The following is a 22,917-nucleotide window of genomic DNA, read 5'->3' as shown; positions in this document are numbered from 1 at the left end:
TTAGAAGCAAGTTTTTTGAGGTTTTATAGTGAAATTTGATAAAATTATTACAATTTGTATCATCACAATCTTAAATCTGCCAAGAAGTGACCCATGTTAGAGGGTCAGATTGTTGTTTACCTGGGGAAAAAATTTTTAAATCTCATTTGAAAATTGGACTATTGATCAATTAGGGACATATTTTGACATAAAGTAATTGACTAATACTCAAGACACATTTCAGCAAAAAAAAAAACAAAGACAACTGTTTAATATTTGTCACTTCAAATTAACCGAAATCAGTTAGGTCCATCCTTGAGTCTAATTAACACTAACACTCACAAATAATCCAGCCATTAATTCAAAAAAAAAAACTTCCAATAATTTTGGCCAGGTTTTCAGCCAGAATGCCTGTCTGTGCGTTTTTTGGAGGAAATATCCCTTGAAAGAGATATTAATATTACAGTATAAATCAATCCAAAAATACATTTTTATAACAAAATACTACAAAATGTAAATTAACTTTTTTTGTTTAAGTTTTTATTACTCAACTAAATTACATAAATTGTACAATTTATTCATCATATAAAGACAATAAGTCTTTTTTGTTTTGATTTGATGGATTCATAATTATTCCAACAATCCAATTAAAATTTGGAAATTTACAATGTATGTATATAAATATAAATCAAGCATGTAATACAATAGTTGTTAAATTAATACATGTTCTTTTTTTCTTCTTTACAGCGTAAAAAGTTATTTTTACACTAATTCAGGGGATTTAAAATGACATTTAAAATTACAGATAGTCTTAAAAGTAAAAATTTTATTTGCGTTAATATGAGTGACACAGGCTCGAAAACGAACGACGAAACACATTTTTTCATTTTAAAAACTAGGTATATCTGACTGAAAAATGGTTATTTGGTTGTGCTCACTATTAGTTAGTAAAATTAATAGGGTCGCGAGCGGTTGCCAGGATTATTGCGCATGGGGCCACCACCGCCATTATTGTTGTTGCCACCGTAATCACGACGTCCTCCGCGATCGCCACCACCGCCACCACCGCCGCGGCCACCACCTCCACCACTGAACCTGTTTCCACCACCGAAACCGCCACCACCGCCTCGGCTGTCTCTGTTATATCCACCGCGGTCACCACCTCCTCCATAGTTACCGCCGCCTCCTCCTCTTCCACCACCGCTACCACCTTCATCACCACTTTTGGGTGTTTTACAACGATTGCACTCATTGCGCCAAGCAAAGTTAGTATTATTACAGCTACTACACTTCCAATCACCTTCACGAGGAGCGACATTATTGTTACCGCCTGGACCACCTCCACCGCTTCCTCCCATTCTAGGACGGCCTCCGCGATCATCACCGCCACGATCTCCTCTACCTGAATCGTAATCACCACCACTTCCGCGATCGAAGCGAGGACGGTCTCCACGATCACCACCAGGTCCACCACCACGTCCGCCGCGACCACCACCACCACGGCCACCACTTCCACCGACGCCACCGCCGCCTTTGCTCCAGTTGTTTGGACGTTGAGCCAAAGATACCTTTATTATGCATCCGTTGAAATCACGACCATCAAACCAAGCGATAGCAGATTGAGCCGCATTAATGTCGTCGTATGTAACCGTAGCTTCACCTTTCGAGATACCTGTATCCTTATGGCGATATAACCAAATCTTTGGTTTAGAGGTGCGTTTATCTTTCTAAAAATTGCAAAGAAGAAAAAATAAAATAATATATTGGATTGAATGTAATCTCTCCCTAGTTATAGAAATGATTATAAATTTGTAAAATTTTGAAAAAATATTCTGAGGTTGCTAAAATGTCTGATCTTTTTGATTTTAATAATTATTTTAAATACTTACCTTAATTATTCCAATTGCACCGAAATGAGTCTCAATATCCATTTCAGTAGCCTCTGGATCCATACCAGAAACAAAGATAGTGTCCTCTTGAGTAATTAAATCACTACCTCCGCCACCTCCTCCAAAACTACCGCCTCCTGAGCCTGTAAATTGTTGAACTATTACTATATGTACACAATTTTGATTATAAAAATACATTCACAACTAAATTATAATAAAAGTTAAATAAATTATAAACTACTGCTGTTTAACAATTTTCAAAGAAAACTATTATAAAATATAAAAATTTAGTACTTGATTCATTCATATATTTTTAATAAACCCAATATTTATGGCGTTGAACCTTTATAAAACATACTCCAAGTTTTTTTTATATGCACGTTACATTATTTCTTTATTTTTGATAACCATATTTTAACCTTTTTTGACAAAAATTTGTAGACAACCATTTTCAGCTTTTTTAAATCACACTCAATACAGATTTTGTATTTTCTGTTTTGATTACAGTTTGCCTTTTTAAATTTTTTTTTAACACGTCAGATCTTTAAACATAACCTTGTAATTACATCTCATATTTACACTTTTTAGTACAAACTCTTAAATGTATATTTTTCCCACGTTTTCTTTGTGGAAAAATTTAAACATTTGAATTAAAATCATCTAACTCAGTTTTACCAAATAAGAAATTTTTGTAATGAGGACTATACAAATATTTTAAACATATTAGTGGTTATCCTGAATGTGTTTTAACGTGGACATGAATTGTGGTCGTAAGCTAGTCAAAAATATTTTTAGAAGTGTTCTATTCCAAAGATACAACCAAATTAATACAACCGTTTGACAAGTTTATACCCAATTTTTGAGACATTGATTTTAGTTGCAAACACGTGCCATTTTAATGTAGAACTTTACTACTTGTTGACAGTAGATTTAAAGAAATTAGTCAATACATTTGAACCTTATATGTATGTATACCAACTTAAAAGTTATTTAAAAAAATAGTCCTAACTTATTTTAGTTAAATATTATTTTAGCCTTAAGGAACAAATTGATTTTGTAAACATTGAGTTTTTCTACAAATAATCCATAGAATTAACGATAAGAAGTATAAAGATACAGTATTTATCCTAAGAAAATCGTACGTAAAATTTAAAAATTATTTTGCAGGTCTCAAAAATAGTTGTATGTAGTAAGATTTTGTAAGTAAATTAAATACAATAGTAAAATGGTATTACAAATTGTTATACATTACTCTTTAATAGAAGATTGCATAGCAATTTGTTATATTGCTTGCATTTTATTTTTACCTTTATTATAGTTGTCCTTGTTGCCGCCTCCGTTTCTAAAATAGGATTGTAATAGTAACGCATCATTTAACGATTTGTATTCAATATTCAATCAATTATGTAAAATATTTTGTGGATAATTGTTAAGTTTGATAGGTTTAATTTACTTTTTCAATCGATGAGCGAAGCGATGACGACCTTCCTTTTTTTAATCTTGTCAATTTATGTTGATATTTATAAAATGTATGCGATCAAGTAGTGTATTTTACGAGAGGTATATTTTCTTTTGTTCACATTTACACCAATGACTCTTTCTTAACCTCATAATTTTTAACCATTCATTTACAAATCGTTACATTTCTATATTTACTTTTAATTTAATGAGTGAACGACGTTTACCCATTATATAGTAAATACTTTTTATATACTTTTTACAGTCTGTTGTGACACTTTGTCTTTTAAACCATTTACACTTTTGTTAGAAAAAACTTGAAAATACCATCAAAAATATATTATACATTCAAATTTATTAAAAAAAAATAATGAAATCCTTACCCTATATAAAATATTGCTTCTCAACTTGTTTTCTTTCCTTGAAATAATATAAAACACTTACATATAAAATTACGTTTATAAAAAACCGTTGTATAAGAATTAAAATTATATTCAAAGGTAGGTATTTTACCGTTCTTTTGTGTTATTGACATCATGGAGTTTGATCTTTAATTTCGATTACTTTAATATTAATAAGCGAATTTGTAAAAACCTCATGACAGAATATCATTACAATTATTACAACGTTGGAGTTATTATATTTTGTCATATAGGACAAATTTTTGTAGGAAATTCATTCATACATAGCCCAGTGATGTACTATATTGGCGTCCTTTGAGAAAGTAAGCTATGACATTCCGATCTACATCTAATAATGAACGACATCTTGTTTTACAATATGGAATTTTCATCAACAAACATTTATTCATCATTTATACACATAATAAGCTTTTGGATTCGATTTTTGAATTTATCTATTTTTATCAAAATTTTTTTTTGGTTATATAAAACCAAACTTCAGGTCTCATTTCAAAATTTCTTAGATAACGCAAACAAAGAAGAAAATTGGTAAAATGTATCTATTAAATTAAAAAAATCAAAACATTGATAGAGATCAATAATCTAGATTTCTAGGCCAACTTTCGAAGAGTTGAAATATTTTACGACTGAAAATTTTCATCAATGTAACAAATTTATTTATTACACGTAAATATTTGCAATCACGCAGATCAATAATGTTGATATATTATATTTTAACATTATATTACATATTAACAAACTGTTTTTAGTTTGGCCAACACAATAAAAACCCAAATATTAATATTTGTGATCATATGGACTAGTTGACCGACCGATTGCCGGATATGAGTAAAATGAACACTTATATATTATATGAACATATGTAGATATAATTTGCATTGAACTATTGAACATTGCCTGATTACTTTTTTTTACTATAATTTGCTAAAATATCTTAAAAGCATAGATATTTGAGTGAAAAATCAAAACAAAACAAAATTAACCGGCCGATGACTGACATATACAAATTTGTAATAGATTATGATGCTAACAAAATGGCTGCAAAACATACACATTTTAGTTGAGAAGCATTGAAAAATGTTTGACGTTCGTCGTTATTAACATATTTTGAGGTGTAAATAAACCAAATACTCTAATTTGGATGATCTTAAAAAACCTTTAACTTCTTTATATTTCTTTCAATTGTCCACTTTAAATAATCACTAAAGTAAAGATACATACCCATATCCACCTCCACTATTGCCACGGTCTTGCCAGCCGCTTCCACCAGAACCGCCGCCACCGCGACTTCCAGAATCATAACCTTTTTTCAAACAAATCACACATTTAATTACACGAAAAGAGTAAAATAATGAAATGAACTATTTACCTCCTGGTTTAGAATAAGAGGGTGGTGGTTTACTATATGGCCCACTATTACCATCAGACATTTGGAAATTGGGTGGGGGCACTGAAAAATTATTGTATCCACCACCTCCTCCTTGTCCACCACCGTAGCCTATATTTTTAAGTTAAAATATTTACATTTTACTCTTGCACTTTCAATAATTAACTTACGATCCATATTTTTAGTTATTGATTAATAAACGTAAACGTGTTTTCCACAAAATTACTACTTTTGTACCACTCGAAAAAGCGACCTTCACAAATCAATGATAAAACACGATTGAAAGAAAAAATATTAAAGTTCTCTATTACAGTAATCTATTACAAAATTTACAAAAAATGGCGGTCCTACAATGACAGTTGTTCCTACATAGAGATGCCATATTACTGTAATAGTTGCGTTGTTTACAACAGTGTTCACACGAAAATATATGCCGTCTACACGAGATTTTCTTTTGCCCGAAAACAACGCAACAAACGTTAACGTATCAACATTAATTATTATCATTTTAAAATGCCATTAGGCTATGAGACTTTACGTATGGAAAACCAAATGAAATTCCATCCGTATTTTTAAAAAAATCGTATGATTATATATTTTTTGCGTTTACACTATTAATATGAAAATAGAAAGCTATTACTTTTTTTATATGTGTTTACATAAAAATACATCCCTGATCTAATGAAACTTTTTGTTTTTGAATGAAACATATTGCTTTTAGACTATCCCATCCGTTCTCTTCTACACACAATTTAGACAGATCATATTACTTGTGGTATTGTAAACTGGCTTTTAACGTCATGATCAGGGTGTACTGAATACAAGGTAACATGGTTAGCCCAGTTGATCATTGTTTACAAGTTCTTATAATTTTTATTAAATTACTTAAACTTTTCTACATTAATTACATCTAACTTAACGTAAAACTTAATTTCAATTAATTAACCCAATTGTGTCTAAAATTAAATTTAATTTTAACTGTAATTAACCTATTATTGTAATAACATTTTTACACTAATACTTTATACACATATACACTAACATACATACAGAAATACACTTAAAATCTATAAAAATATAAGAATTTTTAATTCGAAATTACATAATAATCCCAAATTCAGCATCACTTCAGGCCTGTTGTCATGGTTAAAAAGTTTTAAAATTGTGTTGTGTTTAAATTCTCAAAGTTTTTTGTAAAAATATTATAATTTGAACATTAACGTTATTAACATAATATTTTAACATTTTATGTTAATAATATTTGAAGTAAATATAATTTTTGTTGTTTGTTGTTGTAGTATTTCAATTTAGAATATATGAAATTTTTACTTTAAATTAAAAACAAAACAAAACATCTATTCTACACAATAAAAATTAACCATTAATCTTTATGTTTAGTATAAACTTTATAAACAAGTTTAGTTTGCATTTTAATAATAAATTTGGTCATGCTGAACACAAATCCCTAAAAATATTTGAAATCGTTTTAGGGCCAATCTTTAGGTGAAAGATTAGCGATTAAATTAAAATTAATCCTCGAAAGATGTTTTTGAGTACTCAATTAGTTAATTTTGTTTGCAAGTTTAAGCGCCCAATGGAGGTGGTTTAATCTTAAGCACGAAATCCAAAAGAGTAAACAGCTGATGCAAAAAAATTAATAAAATTTTTATAAATATAAACATTAAAATGTTCTATTTATTGATTAGTATAAATTATGGACACTTCAAAATACATTTTTTTGTTTTTAATTTAAGTTTTCATTAATTTTCATATTAAATTTACAATTGTCTTCTTCTTTTTTATAAAATATGCATTGTTTTGATAACAAACAGTGAAATTTTCTGTTGTTTTGTATGGCAACACTGCGAAGTTTAATCTTGTACTCAAAAACATCAAATGGTATTAACATTGGATTAAATTTATTTTTAGATTAACTAATCTAATTATTAATTGCCATTTGATTGCCAACTCAAAAACCCGGTCTTAATAGTTTTCGAGAGTTTTATTGCCGTGTTTAATCATATAACATTTATTTTGGACAAAGCCTTATAATCTGTTGCTTTTTCAACAATTTGGTTTAATTACTTCATTAAATTTGTATGAAAGCTCTCTATCTGAAGGTTGTAAAAAAAATTTCGTAGAAGTAAAAAAAAATCTGATATAAATTTGTGAATAATTTTGCAAACAACGCAAAATTTTAAATTCTTTTTATATAACGATTTATGGTCGTAAAACCATATTGCAGAAGAAAAAAATCAAAACTCTTCACGAACTAGCGAAATAAAACTGAATACCCTATTCTGTTGTTTTTATAAACAAAAAAATAGGAGTTGTTTCCCAATAAGCACTCAAAAAATTAAAATTCAAGTGCTTGTGTTTTAATTGGAATTCAACTTAAATTCCAGCTTATTTTTCAAATATTTTTCAAGTAAAAAAATGTTGAAAAATATTTAAAGTTTTATTCAAACTTAATTTTTATTGTCATAAAAAATTATTAATTTTGTGATTTTCCAAGATTTAAACCGTGAAAGCAAAAAACAATTAATAAAATAAAGTAAAAATATAGATTAAAAAATACACCGTCGAAAGTTTCAATCAAAAATTATAGTAAGTGTCATAGTAAGATGAAATAAATTAAATGCAGAAAAAATTGTTAATTTTTGCTCAACGCTCGCAAGACAACGACTCGATTCAAAATTAGCAAGTTAATCAAAATGTAAGTAATCTACCTCAAAATGAAACGCTTTTTCAAAACAACACCATCAACGAAGTAATGAATTGAAAATTAATTTAACTAAAACTTCATATGCAATAAAAGAAGATTTTATTAAGATTGAGGCAAAAATTCAAGATTCAGAAGAAAATTTTGAGAAACTAGTATACCAGAATCAGTAGAAGATGATGTTACTAAACAGTTTTGTTGGCAAGGTTCCAAAGATAAATCGAGATAAAAAATGTTTCAACTATGTTAGCAGTTAAAGGTACCTATTTATTTAAATTTGGTATTTTGGATGTGGGATTTTCGACTAAATTTACAAATATTTCAGTTGCGTACCGCCAAAAATTTGCCGATCACAGCGAATCACAATTTGAAAAAGTAGTTATAACGTTTTTCCAGCAAGCAAAAAATCGATACGGCAAAAAACAAAGAAAACATTTTAATTTGTTGTAATATATTCTAAATGTTTATAAACTTTACATTTTTACTTATAATTAATATTTGCAAACAATTAAAAGGCTTGTTTACATACATATACACATGTATGTATATCATTGCATTATTTTAAGTAAATTTACTAAAAATTTTAATATTTAAATTTACATATTTTTTTTAGTAATATTTTGTTGTTAACATAATTTTGTGTTACATAAATATATGAAATAATTTAAATATTAAAAAATCTAGTTAATTTTATTTAGGAGTTTAGTAGAGTGGCATTAAAAATGCTTGAATAGCACTGTTTTTTTTACTTGAATTACCTTATACTTCAAAGTTTTGAATTAAGCTGTATTTCAAAGATGGAATTCAAGCATTTTTTCTATTTGAATTATAATTTAATTCAAGCCTTGAATTAAAGTGTAATAATACTAGAATGTTCGACTTGAATTCAAGTTTCCTTTTCATTGGAGAATGCTATTGAATTAAAGTGTAATGCAAGTGTATTTCAACCCTTGAAAATTGAATGTTTGACTGGAATTAAATTTGATTTACACTTTAATTCCAGCAAAAATGCTTATTGGGTTATTTTGTTTTTATTTTCCCCTTACATTTAGAGTTGGAAAACAACCAGACAAGTGTAGAAAGGAATGTAAGAAAAAATAAACTCACTGTTATTGTTGGTGTTTTGTCAAAACTTTAATGTTTTGTGAAAGATGCGTTTTGAATTCTTATTGAGTTTAAAATAATTCTTTCATAAGACATTTCTAGTTTTCCTAAAATATTGGGAAAGGTTTCCTGATGAGCTGGCTTAAGCAACCGGCGAAATGCTTCCCCACCATCAATACATTACATTGAATTTATTTAAAAATTGAGGTTGAAAGCACGATAAGAAACTCTTTAACTTATTTGGAAAAAATAATAAAAATCCCGAAATCAATTTTTAAAATAAAAAAAAAAGTTTTTTGCTCTCCTGAAAACTTGTATTATTTTAGATAGAGACTATAGAATATAGTCCCTCGATTAAGCCATGTCCGGCTGTGTCTGTTGTAATAAATTTTCTAAAGACATGCTTTCGAGAAGTTTCCTATTTAAAATCAACAAAATCCGTTCATAAATAACGGAGGTACTAATTTATGAATATAAACCATACAAACGGTTTGACAAAAATTAAATATATTTTTATATTATATACATATAAACATTTGTACAAACACGAAACAGGCTTGCACAAACGTAAAACGTAGTCTATTTGATCGTGTACACTTTACGTATGTAAAGTCTAATGAAAAAGTAAAATTAAATTCCATCCCAGGGTGCACTTATAAGGTGATGTCAATTCTACAAAAACAACAAAAGTAGATACTTCTGTCAAAAAATTTACATGTTGCCACCGTGTTTTTTTTTAACTTACCTTACAAAAAGACAATCCGACATGCCCAAAAATCTCTTCACGTAAATTAAATATGTATTATAAGATAAAATTTATTAAAAATTATACATGAATTGAAAAATTATTCACAAACAAAATTTTTATTTTATAAACGGTATTTTGTATGGAAATTTTGTTTTATAAACCTTTTATAAAATAAAAATGTTGTTTGTGAATATTATTTATTATTTACTTATTAAAAAAGTAAATAAATTATCAATTAAAATAACAAAAAATTAGTATTAGATTACAAAATTGTAAGTAGTAGCAAAATTACAAATTATATACATATTATTTTTTATCAGTCAATATTGGGAACTTATAATACCGTGTAGGTCTCTACTAGTGTCGTATAAGAAATATATAATGATCTTTATATAAATGTGACCAACCACTACCACGGAAAGTTGTTAAAAATTAAGATATCTATGATAAAATCGAGTTTTAATAATTTTTTTACAATTGTGGGATGTTTGTACTCTCAATTGATTAGTAAAAAGTTCCCTATAATTGATAAAATAGATGCATATTTAAGACAAATAGTTTGTGCAATTTTTGAGTATTTCGCATAAATTTACTACGGATTAAAATGAATATAAAATTTATTTATTAATTTTTTGTCCTAAAAATATAATGAATCCCTAGATAGATGTACATATTTTTTTGGATTGTGGCAACTCTAAATGGTGCACTTTGACAGTTGTATCTACCTCAAATAAAAAAAATGTGATCAGCTGTTGAATTGACTTCACCTTATATGTGCACCATGTTCCATCCTTAGAGAATAAAAGTCGTATGATTTATATTTTTTATGTTTACATGATGTTTATGATTACAATAACAAAGTAAGATGGAAACAACTGTTTCACCAAGGCAAATTCACATAAGGTGGTGGCAGTTCTGCAACAACAACATTTTACATGTATTTTGTTTTTGCATTTGATTTACGTAGATGTCAAAAACAGTAAGTACGGTGAATTCATTTCATGAAAAATTTTTGTAAAATTTTTATATTTTATTAAAAAATAAAGATAAAGATATTAAAATTTGTGAAGAAAATATATCCTGAATTGATTAATGTTTGTTTCAAACGAAAAATTCTATTCCGGCATATTAATTTGCGAAATTTAAGTGAGAGCCTGAAATTAAGTAAAACTTATTTTATGGTGAAAAATATAAAAAAAATTTTATGAATTCGCCGCAAAATGAAATGACTTCACCTTATTCACCTTCACATTGGTGTACACCAGTTCGAATTCAGATAGGGTGGTGTTCATGGCGAAACTAATAAGGTGAAGTTATTTCAACAGCTGATTGTTTTTTTTACAAAGTATGTCACTTTTGACATTTGGAAAAGTCTAAAATCAGCTTTTTTTGTATTTTGAAATTGTTTTGTGAGAAGAGGTATATAAAATACAGACAAAAAAATCATTGAAATGGTTTTGTGCGAAAGAGAAGGAAATAGTTTTTTGCTCGAGACACCTCTGTATACCCTGTGGTTTTTTTGTCCATGGAAATTTAGCTTGGTGGTGTTATTCAATCAGCTGATAATTTTTTTCTTAATTCGCCTGGTTTACGTAGCTGTCAAAGTTTGTTATTGTTTACATTTTTATATTTAAAATTTTCGTGGTGTAGATAACGCGATTAACTAAATAAAATCTCTTCCGGAACACTTTGTATAAAGAAGCAGATATGAAGAAATTAGCCGAACAGTGGCAGTTTACTTCTACGTTATGGCTTAATTTTGAAATCTATTAAATGTTAACAAATTAAACAATATTGTTTTATATATACACTATGTAGATAAAGAGATTAAATCAAAAAGTCTATTCCAGTACTTTTTTATGTTTATTTTTCACAAAACATTTAGTTAAACTTAACTTCAGGCATTCACTTAAATTTTGCAAATTAATCTGCCGGAAAGAATTTTTCGTTTGAAACAAACATTATTCAATTCAGAATATATTTTCTTCACAAATTTGAATATCTTTATTTTTTAATAAAATATAAAAATTTTACAAAAATTTTTCATGAAATGAATTCGCCGTACTTATGGTTTTTAACCAAGATATATTAATTATAAGGTAGTGTTATCAGAACAGCTGATCGTTTTTTGCTATTATGTTCATTTTTCGTCGTGGTGTATAAATAATGTAAAATTTTGTTTACATTTTGTAAATGTCGAACTTTTTTTTATTTTGTTAATGTCAAACTGGTTTCATTTTGTATATGTGAATTTTGTGATTAAAGTGCAATTGTGTGATTAGGGTATATTTTTGTGTTTTTAATCTCTAAAAGTTTAATCATCAAAATAAATTATAAATAGATTCAAATTTATAAATATTTTTTATTTAATATATATTCGCTTTGATTTATTTGTCAGCTGTTTTTGAAAATTTTCCCTTACAGCCAATTCGCCTTCAGGTGCAGGTACAATGTCAAACTACATATAAAAAATATAACCAATTCGCTTGGTATTCTGAATTCGCCGATGACACTACCTTATAAGATTAATATACCTTATATATATATATATATACATATAAACTAAAAAAGAACAAAAAAGAAAAAAAAAAAATAATAATAAAGTAAAAAGATTTAAAAAAAAGAGAGAAAAAAGAAATCCGAAAGATATATAAAAAAAAAGATTAAAACAAAAATAAAAAAAGATACACAATAATAAGTAAAAACTACAACATAAACTTCGAGTTTGCAGTAGTTTTTTCCCCCTACTACGTCGCTCTAGGTTGAGCGATACAATAAAGAAGAAGAAGAAGATTAATATACCTTGTTTTTTAACATCTACGTCAAGGCGAATTCAGATAAGGTGGTGTTATTCAATCAGCTAATAATTCTTAATTCGCCTGGTTTACGTAGCTGTCAAAGTTTGTTATTGTTTACATTTTTATATTTAAAAATTTCCGTTAAACGGAGAAAAACTTCGTTAATATTTTGAATTATTTATGTAAAAAATCTAAAAATACCAAGCATCTCGTAAACAAATATCATTTTACTTAAATAATGACATAATTGGTATGTATACAAATATGTAGATAAAGAGATTAACTAAAAAAAGTCTGTTCCGGAACGCTTTATATAACAAAACCCATATGAAGTATTTACCCGTCCGGCGGCTGCTACATTATGGCCAAATATTGAAAATTACTCCGCCGGAGTAGAATTATCCATTCGCAACAAATATTCATTCATTCGTAATATAATATTTTCATGAATATGTACTTTTTTATGTTTATTTTTCACAAAAAATTAAGTTTTACTTAACTTCAGATACTCACTTAAATTTTGCAAATTAATCTGCCGGAATAGAATTTTTCGTTTGAAACAAACATTATTCAATTCAGAATATATTTTCTTCACAAATTTTAATATCTTTATTTTTAATAAAGAGTGTGTGCCAATCGGTAACAATTTACTTGAAAATGTAAATTTTTATAGACATGAGGTGAATAAAATTTTACTAGCTCATAGGGCTACATACATTTTTGACAAATGAAAAGAAAAATTTGAAAATACAAAAAATAAAATATTTTATAATTTCAGTTTATTTATAATACAAAATCAATAAAAGTGCTTCTTTTATTAAAACAAATGCAGATTTCCTTGTGCAATTAGTGACAATTGTCAAAATTTAATGTAATCAAAAAAGATTTCGTTTGGCACAGCAAAAGTGATAATATTTTCCACCATAAGAAAATGTTATTTTACCATAGAACTTTGTTGCCGTTTGGCACACAGTCAAAATATACAAATTTTACAAAACTTTTCATGAAATGAATTCGCCGTACTTATAGTTTTTGACATCTACTTAAACCAAATACAAAAACAAAATACACCTTACACCTTATCTGAATTCGCCTTGATCTACGTAAACCAAATGCAAAAACAAAATACATGTAAAATGTTGTTGCTGCAGAACTGCCACCACCAATGTTGCCATAACTCCTTCAGAAAAAAGTGCAAATTCGTTGAAAAAAGTGCTAAATTCAAATCAAGTTTTTAAAAGTCGATTAAGCCATGTTAAACTTATGCACAGGTCGCAATTTTTCAAATAATCCAGTGATATGTATTTAGCCAAAAGCATGCTAAAAAAGCTAATATCCTTCGAAAACATTTAAAAAAAATTAATTAATTATAGTTGTGTTTTGTTGCTATCAATGAGTGTTAACGCTTAAAGTTAGCAACAAAACGAACATTACCTGACTTGGCATCACTCCACAGAAGAAATCTGCTAAATCTTGAAATTATTTACATTTTCTTAAAAAAGGTTTTTTTATTTGATATTTTTTTTGATTTAAATTTTATTTTAAAATATTTTTTATTGTTTGACATAAACACATTAATATTTGTATTTTTATTTTTGAATTGGTAGCACTTTTATCGACGTTAAAATTAACTTGTATAATTTTACACGTTAACTCCTAACGTTTATAAATTTTAAATTTATATGAAATTGCCTTTGAACGTTAGCAACATGTAAAATGTTGTTGTTGTAGAACTGCCACCACCTTATCTGAATTCGCCTTGATCTACGTAAACCAAATGCAAAAACAAAATACATGTAAAATGTTGTTGCTGCAGAACTGCCACCACCAATGTTGCCATAACTCCTTCAGAAAAAAGTGCAAATTCGTTGAAAAAAGTGCTAAATTCAAATCAAGTTTTTAAAAGTCGATTAAGCCATGTTAAACTTATGCACAGGTCGCAATTTTTCACATAATCCGGTGATATGTATTTAGCCAAAAGCATGCTAAAAAAGCTAATATCCTTCGAAAACATTTAAAAAAATTAATTAATAATGTTTAAAATGTATAAAAACAAGTAGGAAAGTATAGTCGGGCATGGCCGACCATATAACACCCTATACCATGAGTATATTTTAAAATTTTTTATTTTTCACAAAGAAACTTTTGTGTTGAATTTTACCTTAATTCCAAAGTATTTAAAATTTATTGATAAAAACCAAATTTTCTAAATGAGGCTTTATACAGGAGTATAGGTCAAACATGGGCCGATCCTCATTAAATTTGGGAAAAGGATATATTTTTAAATAATAGTTAATTATGTTGAGTTTCATTGCGATACAAATGGTGACAAGTCAATTTTAGACGTTTCAGACATTTTTTGAAGGGCGGTTTGTATGGGGGCTAGGGTCAAATAAGGGCCGATCATTACGAAAATCTGCAGTGTCATTTATACTTATATAAAACTTATTTGTGCCAATTTTTAGAGAGATAATAGTATATTTGACGTAATTATGGCATAAAAAGCCCAAATCGGGAGGTACGGTTGTATGGGGGCTAGGTGAAATAATAATGCCAAAAAACATACTTGGTCCAAATTTCATCAAATTTTCTTGAAAATTGCGGCCTGTACCTTGCGCACAAGGTTTACATGGACAGCCAGCCAGCCGGACAGACGGACGGACGGACATGTCTTAATCGGCTCAAACATCAGCACAAACGTATAATACCCTCCCCACTATAGTGGTGTAGGGTATAACAAGAAAAGTGTAATATTTGGGACAAAGTCCGACATCTAATGATGATGTTTTAAAACAAATCCTTTTAGATCCTTTAGATCTTATGAAATGTGATTATGAAGAATTTTATGACATGATTTTTAATCAAATTATTAGCGCTTAAGTCATTTTCAGAAGCGGGCCTTTATAGACGCTTGGATATAATATGGACCGGTTCTTATGAAATTTGTGGCCTCCGGTAGGTTAGTGGTTAGTGTTCTAGTCTGGTAGACCGGAGGTGGTGGGTTCGATTCCCACCTAAGGCACTGGTTAAGGAGCGCACAACAGGCCCGATAGAGGCCTAGGTGTATTTCTTCGGATTTGATGTATATACATCCTCCTTTCAAACTAACTAACTATGAAATTTGTTAGATATATTTAAGATCCTATTAAACTTTTAGGTTGAATTTTATATCAGTAGTTAGTATTTTTAAGCTAGTTATGAGTGTTAGTCATTTTCAGAATGGTCATTTGCTGAAGGTGACTTTTTATGTGTGGGTAAGATCAAAGTCCGCCATACAGAATAATTTTTGTGTACATAAAACTAACTTATGCTAATTTTCAGCATATTTTCTACTTACATATTTAATATTTTTATGATGGTTTAAAATGTATTGCATGGGGTCATTTTTATGGGGCTATGCGAGAATTTGATTGTCATATTTCCGATTTGCAATACCAAACAAACCTTACATCTAGAAAATATTTGTGGAAAATTTTAGCCCTCTGGCTCTTTCAGTTTGGACCATATCATGCTTTCAAGACAGACGAACGGACATCGCTAGATCATATTAGAATTTAATTTTACTTAAAAAATTGGCATAAAAACAACAAAAATTCTAAGATATGTATTTGTTGCTATTAAACTTGAACATAACTGTTGTTAGTTATATAATATATTTAAAACAATCCACTTCTTAGATTTAATTTTATTACAATAATCATGTGGGCAATTTCATACGATGGAATGTGATATTTGCACACCTTCAGAGTGGTAATTCATAATTTTAAAATAAAAAACTTTTTAAGAAAAAATGTAAATAATGAAGATATGTACTTGAATATCGTACGTGAATATTGTAAATATATACATACACACATTTAAACAAATAAGTAGGAAAGTATAGTCGGGCATGGCCGACCATATGAAAAAAAAACTTTTATATTGAATTTTATCTTTAAGCCGATGTATTTTTAGCAATTTATTGATAAAAAAAAATAATTTTTTAAAGAGGTTTTATATGGGAGAAAGCGTCAAATATGGGCCGGTCTTCATAAATTTCGGAGGAGGAATTCTTTTATGTATAAAAGTTAGTTATGATGAATTTCATCGCGTTACTAATGGTTATAAATCAATTATGGACGATTAAGACACTTTTTTATTTTATTGGGGATAGGGTCAATTTAGGGCCGAAAATATAGGTGAAATTCGTCCTAGTCCGAAAAACACGTATGATCAAAATTTCATCGAAATATCTTGAAAACTGCGGCCTGTATCTTGCGCACAAGGTGTACTGGACAGCCACCCAGCCGGACTTAGAATATGATTCTGAGTCGATCCACAAATACATAATATCCTCCCCACTATGGTGGTGTAGGGTATAATAAAAAGGAGTAGGAAAGTGAAGTCGGACATGACTGACCTATATACATGTTTAAGCAATTTATAGATAAAAATAAAAAACAGGTGTGATATGGCGACTAGGGTCAAATATGGACCAATCCTCATACAATTTGGGAGTGGGATTCATATTCATATAAAACATATTTATGCCAATTTTTATCATAATACTAGTGCTTATAAGTGAGTCAAACAAGGTCCAGTTGCTGTGAAAATGGTTTAGGCTTATATACATTTTATATCTGCAGATTTTAAAAGGGATAGTTTTATACATTTAACAGAATTATGAGCTAAAAAGCGATATTTGCGGGTACTTTTGTATGGCGGCTAGGTATAATAATGGACCGATTTCAAAACAGCCTTGGTCTTTGGTGTAATAAAAGCTCATACTCCAAATTTTGTTAAATTATCAAAAATGTAAAAGTTATAAGGGTTTTATTATCGTGGTTCACCTTTTAATGGAATTACATACTTTTCATGGAATTACATATAAAAAGTGCAAAATAAATGAAAAAGTGACAAAAATGCACTTTTAATGCTAAAAATATCTGGGAAAAGACGAATCACTTTTTTCTAAAAAATAAGTGCAGCTGACGAAAAAAAGTGCTAGAATTGCACTTTAAATGCGGTTGTAGCAACACTGGCCACCACCTTATCTGAATTCGCCTTATAATAAGGTAAAGTCATTTCAACAACTGATTGTTTTTTTGTCCATGGAAATTTAGTCCGATGTTGTCAAACTCTATATAATAAATTCTCTCAAACCCGACGCTGTCAAACTACATATATAAAAAATTTCATGAATTCGCCGCAAAATGTCTAATCGCCTTGATAATGATAAATATCATTTGGTTTGCTCTCAACTTGAAAAATAAAATCAAATCAGTTGCTTGATAGTCTATGCCAAAGAATAAACAAGAAGTGAAACGCTGTCATTTTTTTACAACAATAACATTACGCTCTTCTCACAGATGAGTGGTGTGTAAATCCAACACATATGTAAAAATTTTATTCTCTCTCCAAACTTCAGAACTTTTTCGCGAAAATTTGAGGATAATAGCACTTTGAAATATTTTTTATCACTTAACATTATATTTTATAATTTTTTTGCACAATTTAAACACATTTAATAGCCCGAAAATAATATATTTTTTACAAACGAAAAAAAATATTTTTTATTTTTTGACATTGAATTTTTGTTGGTTGAAATTAAAACAAAAAAAAACAATGTTGTAAATTTTCGTATGGTAAACGAAAAAGATATTTCAAATAAATAATTTATTTTTTCAATATTATAGATTAAAAAAACAAATAGACGTGTTTATAAAATGTTTGTAAATAAAATATGTGGAAAATATCTTAAGAACCCTTTCAAAGTATAAATTGAAATGTAATATTTTTTTCCATATTTTTCAATACGATTTTTTGCAACTATGTTGACTTGAGAATTCTACTAATACACTCTTAGAGTTAGGTACCGGATGACAGTAGACTTAGGTACTTTTGACAACAGTTTCATTTCTTATTTATTCTTTGGTCTATGCCATGGCATAATAAAGTAAGGTGATTTTTTTTTTTGATTATCAGGCAAATGGCAAGGTACGTAACCAAAAAGCCAGGGTATCCCACTCAGCATAAAGCAGTAGACAGTATAAGAAAAACCCAGAAAGAAGAACTGGGGAAAAAATTTCCAAAAATTCAGGAACAAAATAAAAATATAGATTCAGGAAATTATGCTGAAGAATAGTGACTTGAGGTACCAGATATCTTGCAGTAAATTCAAATAAAATAATGTATAGTATATACATTCGTTGGGCATTGAAAAATGCCTACTTCCACCGAATGCTAAAAATGTCAGAAGTGAAAGATTAAATTATATCGGAAATTTCCGCGTCATTTATAAATTTAATTAACCGAATAAAAATATCAATATTTTGTGAATTCAACAAATCAGAAAGATTTGTGTAATCGTTAAATAGATCATGTTTGTTTCTTATAGACCTATACTAATCACAGTGGAAAATAACAAAATGTACCTCAATAATACAGGATTGATCTACAATTCTGTGTATGTCATACATCAATTGATTCAAAGACCGCGATTGTCGCAAAACCATTACATAATTGATACTATCCGTAAATATGACAAGTCGAAGAAATCCCTTCTCCGCAGCAACCTCCACTGCCTTTCTGATCGCCAAAAGTTCACCAGTAAGGGACGAGAAAACATGGGGATATCTTAGCAAGTAGAAGCGTTCAGCACATACGACAAAAACGGCACATCCAGTTGAATCATGCGAAACGGAGGCATAGGTAGCAAGGATGTCAAAACCTTTTGATTTGTATTCCTCAAGTCAGGAAAGATAATGAGACCTGATAGCCTCAGGTGGAGGTGGCGGAGGTGTACCAGTCCTTTTCCCAAAAGGAGAGTTACATATGAAACGAAATTTGTCAGACAAGCAACAGGGGTCAAGATGTGAAACTTTGTCGAAAATTTCACGAAATTTATGATATACAAAAGAGTAACTATTGTTCAGATTAGGCGCAGATTTAATCTCCCTAAACAAATCACTGTCATATAAGATGATCTTCAACAATTCCTTAGAGGCAAGTAAAGAAGCCCTCAGGTGCGGGGGCAGTTCATTCGCAAAAACATACAGAATTTGGATAGGTGTCGAAGGGCTGAGACCAAGGCAACGACGTAGATTATTATTCTGTAAAGTCCTAATCCTATTATCAATATACTGAGGAGAATGGGCCGTAACAGAGCGAGCATATTCAATCTTGCCCCTTGCAAAGCTCCTATAAAAATTTAAGGCCACATCAGGTCTGCGACCTGCTTTTACACTAGTCAGTTTTTTCAGAAGATTGACCGCCGACAAAGATTCGCGAGTAACACGGTCATAGTACTCATTCAATGATAGGGTATTCTTAATTGTCATACCAAGGAACTTAAAGGAATTCACCATTTCAATAGGGGTACCATCAATAGCCAACTTGACAATTTTCGTGGGAGCAACTCCAAAATACATAGTCTTAGTCATCGAACTATTAAAAGTCAAGTTAAGAGAATTACAACGACTACCAAAAGTGGTAAGTTTACGGCCAAGATTCGAAACTGCAGAGTCTTAAAAAATTCATCATATGAAACAATTAAAAAGTCATCAGCATACAGAAAGGCAAATGTGTTAGGGTCCTCAATTGAATGAAGGGAGGCTGTATATAGATTAAATAAAATTGGACTTAGGCAACTGCCCTGAGGTAAGGCATTATAAACCCGAACAGACTTATCACCAAGACAGAGTTCTCTATTCGACAAGAAACACATGAGGAAAACCAAATTCAACCAAAATGTCCCTCAGGATCCTAACATTGACACAATCATATGCACTGCTAATATCAACAGTGGCTAACACAACATTGTAATCCCTTGATTTCAACAAAGATACACAGAAGATGAATTCATTCAAGCATGTGGTGGTAGACATAGATTTCCTGGATCTCCTGGACAGGCAATTAACATTCTCCATGTATGCCATGAGTCTCTCCTTTAACATTAAGTTAATAATCTTCACAAAAACAGATATTAAAGCTATGGGCCTAAAATTGCGAAAGTCATTCCATTATTGGGAACTTGATCCTTAAGATGCTCCAAAAATTCCTGATTGTTATCATTGTCTCATTGGGTTTCAGGGTCATGACCCCTTACATTCTTAACAAAAAGCCAGGCAGACCTAACATTCGGTTGTTGATTTAGTTCAGCAATTTTCTGTTGATAACAGTGTTTCTTAGCCAAACGAACTGCAGATTTCCATGAATCATACGCAACGATAGCATTCTCCAAGTTGACAGGACATGGATACTGATTCGCTTTCATGCGAGCCGCAACATGTCGACGAAACAAAGAGGCAAGGCCGTCATTCCACCAGGTTTTGGGTACCCTAGACGACGAGGTTATTGGATAAGAAGCCCTAGAAATTTCAGTGTTAAATACAGGTGAAATTAATTCAGGATCCTGTTGTAATTGAAGGGTAGATATACTAGTCAGTAATTTACTCTTATATAGGAACTTAACCAGCCTAGTAATTAACACATCCATTGTTGAGACAAGTAAAGTTAAACAAATTCATAAAGTCCAAAATAATTCTTCCCTTGGGATCATCAGCCCTATCACCCCAAAGAGTGTGATGGGCATTAAAATCCCCAGTAAGAATAACATTGTCCATATTCTCAATAAAAGGAATAAGTCTCGATAATTCCGATTGCATATCACGAGCAACCAATTGAGGTGGAAAATAAACGGAAACAAAATTGAAGTTCGGATTCAAATTCAAGGTCCTAACAATGAGAACATCAAATCTAGTATTATTAGCCACCCTTTTGGCGCGTATATTACTCCTTAGACAAATGGCAGTACCACCATATCGGCCATCACATAGTCTACAAAATATATTATAATTCAGCAATTTATAATTAGGATTATTATCGTCAATATTAAATATTTCAGAGAAAAAATTGACATCAATGTTATTATTATTGACGTAATACTCAAGCGATGATTTATTATAAATGAAACTTTGAATATTAAACTGTAGGATCTTCATTCAATAAGCATCCACAATATCAGGAACACTGAGATCTGCATTCCGATCAGGTTCAGGATTCAAGTTAGAAAAAGCAGTAGAAATCTTAGGATTAAAATCTTCAAGAATACGAAGGCCAGGACCATTACCCTCCTTCGCAAAATAATTACGAATGAACGATGTAAATTGGGGCATTACCCTCTCAAAATCAGATACTCTCTCCTTACCATTAATGGTAACAGGAGCAGAGGGATCAGTATTGAGAGGTTGCGGCATATAAAAATGGGGTTTGGGTCTCGGTGGAAGGGGTTTTCGAAGAACAACTTTGTTGTAACGACGAGAAGTGAGAATCTTATTGATTTCCTCATCCCTGTTTTTAACAGGAGCGGGTCGATCAGGACGTAAACTTGGAAATTGTCCATCGTAGTCATTAAAAATATCAAAACTATTGGTCGAATAGGAACTAAGAACTTCCTTCCTGGAAAGGCGTTTTCTTGTCGTTGCCATTGTGGGAGAAATCCCCACATAGAATACACTTCATTTGACAATTACCTGAACATTCAGTTCTGGTACAATTAAGGGACCTTTTCTTTGAGCGGCATTCCTTTACAGTATGCCCCAGACGACCACAATTATTACACTGGCGTACAGGTGGATAGTACAAATTAACCGGTAATGGCAGTAGTCCAAAATAATATATTCAGGGATGTCCCCAGGTACAGTGTCACCCTAGGTGCTCTCTTCATAAAGCGATTAGCGGATACGATGGGAATGTCAGATCGAATGTTAAGACGAATGTATTCATCGTCAAGTTCAATGGGAATGTTACGAATGACCCCATATGAGTATACAAAAGAATCAGGTATAAACGGTCTTAATCCTAGATTATCCAAATTCATAGAAGCGAAATTATTGGCGTTCATAGGTGTATCAAACTTAATTCCAAATAAGGTCCTACAAATCTCCTTAATTAAGAGAATTCCATAAATATTAAGATTTTTAATCTTCTGATACAGAAAAATTGAGTTTCTCATTACCTGATTTTCAGGATCAGCCTTTGAAGAATCAACAATTACCAAATTAATCACCAGAATGATCCAAGGGGTATAATAAATTATTGCCACCATTGCGGTCGGAAGGATTTGAATGAGATCGAGACATTGGACACACATTGGATTCAGCACCATTATTACCATTAGACTTATTAATATCAGACTCACAAGTTCCAGAGGACGGGATAGTGTTACTTAACTTATTCGGTGGGGAATCAATCAGTTCACCCGAAATACATCTCTTACCTAGAGCATGTGCACCCGGAAGCTTACCATCACAAAACTGTTCAAAATCATCACTAGATGCGCTGAGCGGAACAGGGGACGGTTTACCGTCCCCCATTATGACAATTTTTTTCACCGACACCTCAGAAAAAAATTATTTCCACTTCACCAAA

At 30.2% G+C, this 22,917-nt stretch overlaps 1 protein-coding gene across 1 annotated transcript; it reads right to left on the bottom strand.

Moving 5' to 3' along the window:
• Positions 1–778: 778 nt before the first annotated feature.
• On the bottom strand, positions 779–5,505 carry LOC119599883 (RNA-binding protein cabeza). The gene is made up of 6 exons (XM_037949813.1): positions 5,306–5,505; positions 5,118–5,246; positions 4,970–5,051; positions 3,176–3,210; positions 1,869–2,011; positions 779–1,706 (listed from the first exon to the last, which is right to left on the bottom strand). The coding sequence occupies exons 1-6, from the start codon at positions 5,310–5,312 to the stop codon at positions 933–935; spliced, it is 1,170 nt and encodes a 389-aa protein (XP_037805741.1). The 5' UTR covers positions 5,313–5,505; the 3' UTR covers positions 779–932.
• Positions 5,506–22,917: the final 17,412 nt, after the last annotated feature.

This window comes from Lucilia sericata, unplaced genomic scaffold, assembly GCF_015586225.1.
Source record: "Lucilia sericata isolate MDLA Ls3-8-SP2 unplaced genomic scaffold, ASM1558622v1 Contig000003F_arrow, whole genome shotgun sequence".
NCBI lineage: Eukaryota > Metazoa > Arthropoda > Insecta > Diptera > Calliphoridae > Lucilia > Lucilia sericata.
Note: the sequence above shows the minus strand (reverse complement) of the source record. Positions and strands in the feature narration are given on the sequence as shown.

What these genes read in the sequence shown, in the direction of transcription:
- LOC119599883 (XM_037949813.1), bottom strand. An exon ending in CAAGGACAACTATAATAAAG is followed by an intron (nt 2,012 to 3,175) that starts GTAAAAATAAAA and finishes AACAATTTACAG; the next exon opens with GCTCAGGAGGCGGTAGTTTT. An exon ending in GTGCAATTGGAATAATTAAG is followed by an intron (nt 1,707 to 1,868) that starts GTAAGTATTTAA and finishes TGCAATTTTTAG; the next exon opens with AAAGATAAACGCACCTCTAA.